The 10,938-nt window shown below is 32.7% G+C and overlaps 1 protein-coding gene across 1 annotated transcript; it reads left to right on the top strand.

Annotated features, from left to right (window-relative positions):
• The first annotated feature begins 3,309 nt into the window (after window positions 1-3,309).
• Window positions 3,310-6,667, top strand: LOC106720600. The gene is made up of 6 exons (XM_014515322.2): window positions 3,310-3,445; window positions 4,034-4,402; window positions 4,942-5,039; window positions 5,694-5,899; window positions 6,004-6,226; window positions 6,418-6,667. The coding sequence occupies exons 1-6, from the start codon at window positions 3,310-3,312 to the stop codon at window positions 6,610-6,612; spliced, it is 1,227 nt and encodes a 408-aa protein (XP_014370808.2). The 3' UTR covers window positions 6,613-6,667.
• Window positions 6,668-10,938: the final 4,271 nt, after the last annotated feature.

Consider the following 10,938-nt stretch of genomic DNA (forward strand, 5'->3'; position numbering starts at 1 on the left):
GGATCGTTAAACTACATTTCTATAAAACTTCCAAACAATTAAGCAAACTAAAACTCAGCTATGCATATGTACGTTTTACTAATAAACTATTTAAAAAAAAAGATTTCGTCCCCTTAAACATCGATTCGGATAGAATCGAACCCCAAACCTCGGCGAATGTCCGCTCGATTTGCCGACGTCAATATGTCACCGATTGATCGTGAATACCGTCCGTTTATATATAGCCCAGGCGAATTTAAACATTTAAAAAGTGAAGAGTAATATTTTGTAAATGTGACACTTTACCGGATGTCATTTTTGGAACGAAGTTCCTTATCGCGCGTTGTGAAAGGGGGCTAGACGGAAAAAATTCTTACGACAAGTTGTCACGACACTTTTTGCTATAGTAAGTATGTTAACGACGAATGAGCGCTACTTCACCATGACAACGACGTGACAATATATAAAGAAAATTCATAGAAATAAAATGTACTTCTTGTGAAGACTTAAGTTTTTTATTCATAGAATAAACATTGGTTCCTTCATTAATTAATCGAAAGGAACTTCGTTCCATCCGGGTGTCCCAACACACCTCTCAAGTTTTTTATGCAATCAAAAGTGTCTTTGGGTCACACTGATGACAGTCCAATTGCCAATAAAGTGTCACATATTGCTGTCTCTGTTTTTTTCAAAGAGATTGTAAGAAATAATAAAGAAGTAATAAAGAAATAAAATAAAACATGTGTCTAAGTGTTGAAAATATAAATCAATGACTGCATGAATTCGTTCGATATGCAATTTGTAGAATCTTTACTCTTGTCTAGGTGAATTACAAATGGGCGGCATTCGCGACCGTTCGGTGACAAGTACATGGTAAGTGGGGCTCTTGTGAGCTAAGCCCCTACTGATTGCGGCTCTTAAATACCGAGATATTTCATTTTATATATGAAATTAGGCACAATTCAATAGCCCGTAGGTAAACTGGACAAAGGTCTTGTACATTCATTTTCGGACCTTTATATCTCTTGATATGGAACTTAATTGCATGATTTTTTTATTGTTTGTATATTTTATTTAGTTATTTTATTGTGTAACTAGCTCTTGCCCGAGACTCCGTCGGTTCGGAATTAAAAAAAAAACTTAATAAGTATGTATTCTTCCAGACTATGTTCTACAAGTGTGCCAAATTTCACCAAGATCTGTAAAGCGGTTCTGGAGATACCTTCAAACAAACATCCATCCATCCATCTAAACATTCGCATTTATAATATTAGTAAGATATTGTCGATTGGCGTTTTGGAACCCACGATTTCATGTTTGCCAGTTTAACTCTAATCTAAAGTAAATAGTTATTGTTTTGTTTCAGAGTTTGATCGTTTAAAGAAGTATGTAAAGAAGATGAAATTAACGATGTTTCTAGTAATACATTGGGATGGATAAAAATATGTTAAGGTGAGATCAAGAATAAATTGATCAAAAAAAATTCTCCTTGAATGCAACTTTGAATAAAATTAATACAAATTAAAAGGAGTTATGAAACTTGGCTAATATTTCGTTACTTGTGCTGCCATCTATTGATGACTTAAAGTTACGTTACGAAATACGAACCAACATCCATCGGATATATCTTGTTTGACAATAGTCCTTGAAGCGTTATTCATAAAAAAATTGTGGTTTTAACAAAACAATTTTTTTTGTCGTAAAAATTGAAAGTGGTTAATTAAATTATATTCAGCCAACTAACCACTAACCAACACGCAGTTTTGACCAATGTTTGCCCAACAGTGGGCAAGACGCCTACAACGCTATCAACATAAACGTTAAAAATTTCTTTGTCCCCTATAATTAGGACGTGTTGAGTGAAGCCTGCAAGTCGAGACGAACCAACCATCGTTTGTGGTCCAAGTTGCTAACTATTAGCGGGAAAATTATAATTATTAGGTGAAATATTTGTTTACTATTTTTTGTTATATTTAAACTGTAAAAAAATTAAGTAGTTTGTTAGATCAAATAATAATCATATAAATTTTCCTATTTTGTTCACTAACCGTTGGTTTCTGAGACAAAAATCTCTGTATATGTATTTTGTATATTTATTTTGTATTTGTAGTTTATATATCGTCATCATTATCTTTGATAAAACATAGATAACAATATGTTTTAAACGGAGATTTTGGTCTCAGAAATCCAGAGTAACTGACACTCTCCAAGTTGATAAGGTAATTAAACAGTCCTATAAATTTAACATGGCATACACTAAGATAGTATCCATAAGCCCAAGTGTCTGCCAGTTAGTGACTTTATTCTCAAATCAACTGTAGTTAATAAATGCGACTATAAGATATATCACCCGCTACCTCCTCTGAATTGGTAACGTTATTCGGGCCTCTAGCCCCCTGTATTTGGGTGCACATCGCCCTTATATTTTGGTTCTCCAATTAGTACCGCCGTAGTAATTGTGCCGTAAAGCGGACTTAATGAATTCCTATACTTTACCCGTTGTTTGATGTAATAATACATTTGTTTTGACTACTAACGCCCTCTAGCGACAAATGCGATGTAAGATGCGAATGTTAATATCATTACAGTCAACCCTCCTTTTGATACGTCAGACATGGTTGTTTGGAATAGTTTTGATGCCTCTCCATATGCTAATAAGTAACTATTTTGCATAATATAGTCCAGCTTTAGTTAAAGTGTGCTCCGCGGAACCCTGAACTCTTTCTGGAGGGTCTTAGGAACCGAGCATAATTAATAAAATATTATAGGGATGCATAAGGTTCCAGAGGGAAAATCCGTAAAAATTTAATATTACGTATTATTGATTATTTTACTGAAGAATTAGAAAATAAAGCGGTGTTTGATTATTAACTCCGTTGACCACAAAAGTGAGAGAACCGTTGATTAGACCAAATACAAACCAAAAGGAAGTGATCTCACAACTCTAAAATTCATTCAGTCGCGAAAAAAATTACTTTCCCGATCCTGAAACACTGACTTCTATAAATGGACTGGCTATAAGACGTAGTATTTTGTGCCTATTCGATTTTCACCATTTTGGCGCTGATGGTAGCGGTTTGTAGCGGTGGTGTGGATTCGAACTAATAATATAGATAGAATTAATTGTCACGTAATTTAACAGGCGGATAAAACGGAACGAAGCAACCGTTGTTATTGCCAAGCAATCGCCTTTCCAATTATAGAGATCAGTGTCCTGTGGACAGGGAAATTAAAAAAAAATTTCAATCTCTGACATATCTGTCAAACTGTCATGAGTTTAGAGCAATGATCTATGAAAATAATTAAATATTTTTAATTAATGTTTTCAAGATGACATCTCATAGGATAGAAGTATGCCACTCAGCGGATCTGAAGAAGTTGTTGTTGGAAGCGGGCGTTGTATGCGCGCGGACAGTGGCCGAATCCGAGGAAACGTCGCTAAGTTCGGAGGAGACTGTCAAAGATGGTACGTAGAGGAGTTTCCACTATCGCAGATATCTCGAAGATAGAGAGGTTTGTCACTGAGGGAGGACTTAATCTTACTAATATTATAAATGCGAATGTTTAGATGGATGGATGGGTGTTTGTTTGAAGCTTTCTCCAAAACGGTACAACAGCTCTCGATGAAATATTGTATAAATATAGAACATAGTCTGGAAGAACACATATGCTAATTATTATTATTATTAATACAGCGCGGACGGAGTCTCGGGTGACATCTAGTCAATCATAAATTAACCCTGCAATAATTTAGTTTACTCTAGCGAACATTTGAACAGATAGGTTTACGGCGCGAGGACTAATCTAAGGTGGAGCTAACTTTGTGATCCATTTTAGATGGGTTTATTGCCTTTCGCTTAACATTTCGATTTAGTTCTGGTTTGTTTTCAAGGCTTTCTGCTATATGTTGAAGTATTTCATTGTTTTGGGTATTTTGGAATCCAAATTTATCTATCATTCGTCAATCCATTCCTATAATATTTCAGGAAATCCATCACTTGTTAGGCCTATATACTTGAAAATAATAATTACTAATTATTTATTATATATCTAGTGCCCGGTCAAGAAATAGAAGCAGAACACGAGGAAACAGTAGTACATGAGGAACCAACGTATTCTATTGAAGAGATTATTGAGGAACTGCCAGAAATATTTCCTACGCCGTCTTTGAGGAAAATATTACCCGATAAAATAAGAATGATAGAAAAACATAATCGAATTCACGTTCTACCAGAAGTATTCAACACTGATATAGATCCTATGAAGATACCGAGGATATCTAGTACACATGCCCAGAAGTATATAAATGATTTAGCTGAAATCACAGGATGTAAGAATTATATGAACAGTTTAGCGGAGTTCTGGTTTTTGGATACTTTAGCTAATTTGTTGAGACGGGCTCAGGAAGATGGTTTCGAAAAATGTAAGCACTTATTTGCTTATTTTTTTATAATGAACTAGCGATCGCTTGTGACTTTGTCAGCGTGCAATTTAAAAAAAAAAGTGGTGTATAATATGTCTGCACACACCAGCTACTTTCCAGTGAAATTCCTGTCAAAATCGGTCCAGCTGCTTCAGAGATTTCTCGGAGGACAAAGAGACAAAAATTTTAGACATTGATTTTTGTTTGTAGGTAAATCAAATACACGAACCATTATTATTTTTATTGATATCACATACAAACACTACAAATTTATTCATTGAATAAATAAGCTAGCACTTGACCACCATTCCACTTGATGTTATATGGCGATGTGGTCGAAACATGGTGAGCTAATTTAGAAAGTGTCTATTAGTGAATATCAAAGCTTTCAAGTGTAGTGCTACACTGGAAAGCTTCGATTAACAATAAATGAGCAATTGTTATTCGAATTATGGAAGCCCTCCATTCTTAATTGATTGAATTTGCTTGCCATGTATAACAAAGTTCAAGAGTCATAAGTATATCGAGGATTTTTAAAGCTTCTCAGGTTGTACTTATTCAATGGTTTTGCGAGTGGATGAAGGAGATTCAACACTTTGACGCTGCGACCAGACAACGTATGCTCAAGAGATTTAAGGTACCAAAACTGCAAGACATATTTCCTAAATATTATAAAAGAGTCAAAATACTAAATTCTCGCATCCTATTAATTGTAAATTTAAACATTTATTGACGTAAGAGATTAAATCTCTTATGAGTAGCTAATAAGGTGGTAGAAAGGAATAGAACATAATAGGAATACTGTTGACCTTGAAAATAAATTTAGCTAGTTACCAAATCTTTAAGCACTGTGATAAATTTTACATTTTAACCTCCGACATTAATTTAGTATTAGGAAATTTTATTTTATTTATATCGTAAAAAGTATTAAGCAATATATTTTAACTGTATTTTAATTGTACATAAATAGCAAATTTTAAATATTTTATTCTACATAGCATTAAGTTTTAAACTAGTATTAAGGAATTATGTAATACTTATAAGTAACTAGCTTAAGAATTTTCTGATTATTACAATAAAGACACCCAGTCTCTGGCCTAAAACACGTCAGGGGGAGCAGCAGGGCGGCATAGCGCCGCCCAAAAAAAAATCTCTTATGAGATCTCATTTGTTTTGGTGGGTTTTTATTTTGACCTAATGAAGGGCAAATGACACACAATCCAGCGTATCTTAGAACGCCGGGACATTACCAGTTACTATAGTCATGCCTTTTGAAATTCTATGTTACCAGGACACCATGTTGCTAGCTGCAGGTTACCTGGCCCAGTACGACGAGCTGCCTGTCCCCGCGGACGTGGGAGTGTCATACAAGCCGGAAGAGACGGCGAACGCCAGCCTTCCCCCCATGGCAACTGCCTCAAAGCATCTCGTCACCTTTGAAAACTTTCAATGCTGTCTCACTGATTTGACGAAGATAATTCATTATATTTTTGATTTGTAAGTTTATCTGCATCCCTTAGGAGCCTTAAATGGTCACTAAGGGAGTCTGTTAGTGTATATATTGTATGAAAAATCCACTCTAATTATGTCATATATTTCAGATTTAGTTCAGACTTCCAGTACGATCTGATCCGATCAGTGTTCACGTGCACGCCGGAGTATCGGATAATAGACGTACCGCACACATTACAGCAACCGAAGCGTTTCTACACGACCTACAAATCTAAGTCTAAAGAGAAGGCGCCCAAAAAGGAAAAGGAACAAAAAACGGCCAAAGGGAAGAAGAAAGAAGTCGAATCTGAACAATTCTTACATTTAGTCCAAGTAAACAAATGTAGAATATTTTAGTAACTCAGAGTGTAACTGTAAAATATTGATTAGGCTAAAATCGGAAACTAAAGATATATGTGCGCCTAGAAAAATAAAATAGCAACATTGACGTAACACTCGTGTGACACCAAAATCAGGCGTTTTTAGAGATAATCTTAATTATTTTCTCTCACGTTCTATTTCAGCTTCAAAACGAAATAGAGCGTGAAAAAGAGGAAGAATTCGAGAAGGAGAGAGAAGATTGGCACAGACGCAGTCATTTGCTGCCGTTGTCGTTTGCGGTGACAGATGAGTTCTTTGACAAGTACTGGCCTCCGCCTACACCAGAAATAGTTTCAATACCTGAAACTGAACCTAAAGGGAAGGGAAAGAAGAAATAAATGTACATTCTTTCATTTTTTGAAAATCTTCAACTATTAATATAACGTTTTAATACAACGCCATCTTACAATAATTGTGTGAACTAATAAATTTATTTTATCTTTAGCTGGCTAATCGCAAGTTTCTGAGACCAAAATCCAATTTAAAACATATTGTATTCTCTATTTTGTCAAAGATTACAAAGATGACGATATTATTTTTTAGATGTTTTGGTCTCAAAAACCAAAACCAAAGTAGATGGCGCATGGCCTAAATATTTTTTTACTGGTACAATACATATATTTGTTTCCACAATTTTAATAAATGAGTACAAGCATTGATTATAATTAATATTTATTCGTACATATTATAATTTACTGGAATTATATAATTATCATAAAATGCTACATTGAATACTAAATATATGACACATGTTCGTATGAGGCATTAATAAACCTCATCTATATATTTACGACACATAATTATAATGAAAATATATTTATATAAGTTTACACAAGTCATAATTTATAAGTTGAAATGACCACAAACTAATATGATAACGATGGCTCCTATGAATAAGGGCCAATATGCAAATTGACAACAGGAGAGGCTCTCAAAGTTTCAACCATATAGGAAAATAGACCCTTTAACATCAGCAAAAAAATAACATTTATATATGTAAATGTGTATTTTGTTTAATGCATGTTGTTAATTAAACTGAGTGGTAGCTTTTAACGCAAAAAAGTAAAAATCATCAATTTGTTACTTAGACCCTTATACATAGGACCCATTGGATATCTTATATCTACATATAACACAATAAAACAATACAATACATACATATTTTGTTTCTTATTTATTTAATCTATAATAATTTTAAATCTAAATAAAAAACTTAATACTTCAGAATAAATTGATTTTGTAAATTTTTAATTATACAAATGATACTGGCCGCTTAAAAAATTACTAAATTTTGTATACATACTCAAATAAGAAAAAAAATAACATCCTCAATAAAAAAAAATAGCCTAATGATATTGAGCAATAGAGTAAAAAAAAAATCTTGGAAAATTGCAAAATAAGGAATAATCTATGACTTAGCTCTAAGCACATTTTTTTTAGGTTCAATACTGGAATACCATCTTGAATTATACATTCAAGTAATTGTCCACTTTAAAAGCCCTTAGTGTATAACTTAATTCACACCGAGGGACTATAAGCAGTGATTACATAAGTTCATACAATATTTTAACTTAATCCAGACAAAAAGTGAGGTGTAAAAAAGGCCTCCGGAGCCATTTTGTTGGGATACATTTTAATGTCATTTATAAATACAAAATGACTTTTCGGATATCGAATCTTGATTAGATTTCACAATGTAATATACCATATATAAAAGTTAATTCAAATATTCAAAATTGTTTAAACGTCATATTTCAATGGCTCCTACGAATAATGGCCAAAGTGCAATTTGACAACTTTTTAGGAGAGACACTCAAAGTTTCGACCATATAGGAAAATAGGCCTCATAGGTTTTTACTTCAGCAAAAAATTATACCTGTAAATGTGTATTTGTGTTTAGTGCATGTTAACTAGACTGAGATGTAGATTTTAACGTAAAAAAGTAAAAATTATCAATTTGTTACTTTGGTCAGTATACATAGGGCCCATAGAGATATTGGTATAATTTATATGCATTGAAATATTTATCACTTTATATTTAAACCACGTTAAAATAATATTAAATTTACAACAATATTGTGATACGAAAATTTAACCATTGGCAATAAGCACCATAGACATTTTTATAGACAAAAAAGAATCTAAAATTGAAGCAAATATCTGATATAATACTAATTTTGAGCGAATACAAGTAGATACTTTAGTAAACATATACAACTACATTCAAGATTAACCTAATCGTAAGTTTCTGAGACCAAAATCCAAAGCTTGGAACACATTATCTGTTTTGTCAAAGAATGACAGGGATGAAAATGTTTTACACACAAATTCTGGTATCAGAAACCAACGATAAGTTATTGATTGTAAAGCACTCACTTCTATATATAGATAGGCTATAAGGCCGGGTATTTTGTGCCTATTTGATTTCTCGCCATTTTGACAGTTGCGGTTGATAGCATTGGTGTGAATTCAAAGTAATAATAAAGATTTAACTGTTAGGAATTTCTTCAGTCAAGTTTAAATCGGAATGAAATAAAAGATGTCAATTCCAAGCAATTACCTATCCATTTATAGAGATTTGTGTTTTAAATTATCAAATGACAGAAAGGTATTAAATCTTGCCTACATTAATGACCATTTATCGACTGAGAGTAGTATTTACAACATAACTAAATTCCTTACAACTAAGACAATATTTGGTTCTATTTTGAGTAATATTCTTATATATAACTGACAAATTAAGATAATTATAGTGAAATAAGTGGCTCAGGGGTTAAGCACTTGGCTTGCAATCTGCAGGTCCTGGGATCGAATTCCGCCATGTATTTTTCGATTTTCGATTAACATATGTACATTTATCCGACGTTTTTATGGTGAAAGAAAACATTGTGATGCTCCGAGCCCCTCGGTGGGGACTTATCGTGATCTGATGATATAAAGGATCTGGCCCAATGAAAGAGGCACTGCTATCATGCGTAATCTATCAGAAAATATATTAAACCTACAAAAAAGAAAAATCAACTTGACAGCTAAAGATCTTGAAACATTTTTTCGACAATGACATGAGGGCGTTGCTGTCATAATTTAGTTTGACTTATGCCCACAAGTTTAGACAGCCTTGTTGCTGTATAATTATCTCACCCAGGGAACTTCTTTTTTAGCCGACTTCAAAAAGAAGGAGGATATCAGTTCGACTGTATTTTTTTTTTACTAATAGTGGACCTCATCAGGGTTTTCACTAGCGCTTTCAATGTCAAAGTAAAACAAGATTTTTTAACAGAACCAATCTCGAACCACACTACATTATGTTAATTTGTCATTTTTATTTAAAAAGTTACTAATATTAATATAATGTTAAGAAAAGTTTGTAAAAATATGTTCAATACCTTAAATATATTAAATTTTTATAAAGAAAAAGCACTTATCCTCATAATCTAAAAGGGTAGGCAGAGATACAGATTTCCATTTTGCATATTCCTAGCAACACTTACATTATTTACATTATATACTTAAACCTAGCTTAGGAAAATCCTAAATTTATGTAATTTTATATCAATGAAAATACTAATAACGTCTTTCTTCAATCAAAATATTCTATATTAATTATATAAAGAGAATTAAATAATTTTTAAAACTGTTTTAAATTTAATTAAATGCTAATCGTCACTGTCATTTTGTCATCTCTATTTCTCTATGCATTAAAACATACACTACGAAATACTTTAGTACATTTCGTCAGCAGAAACATATATTACGTTACATTTAAAAATTATTTTCATGTTAAGAAATTTGCTTTTCAAATAGAAAGTAAGGTTACGGCTAGGGCCATTTTGATATGAGATAAATAGGAGGTAAAATAGAGGTGACAAAATACATGAGATACTATATACAAAAAAAAGAAACGTAAATTATCAGGAATAAGATTTTGAACAAATACTAACTTGATAAACGACTAAGAATTAACTAATATGTTCTCACTTAAAATAATACAATAGTACAAAAAACTATTTAACTTTCACAAAAGTACACATTAACTAGCATTTAATATAAATCAATTTAATACTTATTTATATATATTGGGCACATTATCTATGTCTTAAAATGTACATCTTTTGTATTAATCATCTTACGACCATTAAAAAAAAATCATTAGTTAAAGAAGTATTTAAATTGAACTGTATTAAAACAAACTAAGATATGCGAGAGTTCAAAGAAATGTGGCTTTCTCGCTTATAGAGGTTTCTTTTTAATCCTTATTTCTCGCTTATGGAGGTTGTCAATCAGGACTGGATAATGACTCACTTATTAAGATTAAACTGAATTAAATTAACAGTAAGTTCTGACTGCAGTAAGACTTGTATTAAAACATTATAGTTGTATCTATTATAAAGGAGAATGTAAGATATGACATATGTCAATACAAATGTCATGGCTACTGGAACACAGTTAATATGAAAGAATTTTTAATTAACACTTTGCTGACCGGTCATGAAATAACTCGTGATGCGTTTTTTATGCATCGCTGTTGTTGTTGAGCATACAGTACAATTGTTAGTCAGTATAACCAACCCGCACTTGGCCAGCGTGGTTGACTATGTCCTAGTCACCCCTAACTTGGGGTAGGCTCCGAGCCCCTCGGTGGGGACGTATAGTGAGCTGATGAT

Source organism: Papilio machaon, chromosome 24 (genome assembly GCF_912999745.1).
Source record: "Papilio machaon chromosome 24, ilPapMach1.1, whole genome shotgun sequence".
Classification (NCBI taxonomy): Eukaryota; Metazoa; Arthropoda; class Insecta; order Lepidoptera; family Papilionidae; genus Papilio; species Papilio machaon.

Excerpts from the sequence above, each read along its gene's own strand:
- LOC106720600 (XM_014515322.2), top strand. The coding sequence starts at position 3,310 with ATGACATCTCATAGGATAGAAGTATGCCACTCAGCGGATCTGAAGAAG. Across the intron at positions 5,900-6,003 it reads ATTCATTATATTTTTGATTT|ATTTAGTTCAGACTTCCAGT; the intron begins GTAAGTTTATCT and ends CATATATTTCAG. Across the intron at positions 6,227-6,417 it reads AATTCTTACATTTAGTCCAA|CTTCAAAACGAAATAGAGCG; the intron begins GTAAACAAATGT and ends GTTCTATTTCAG.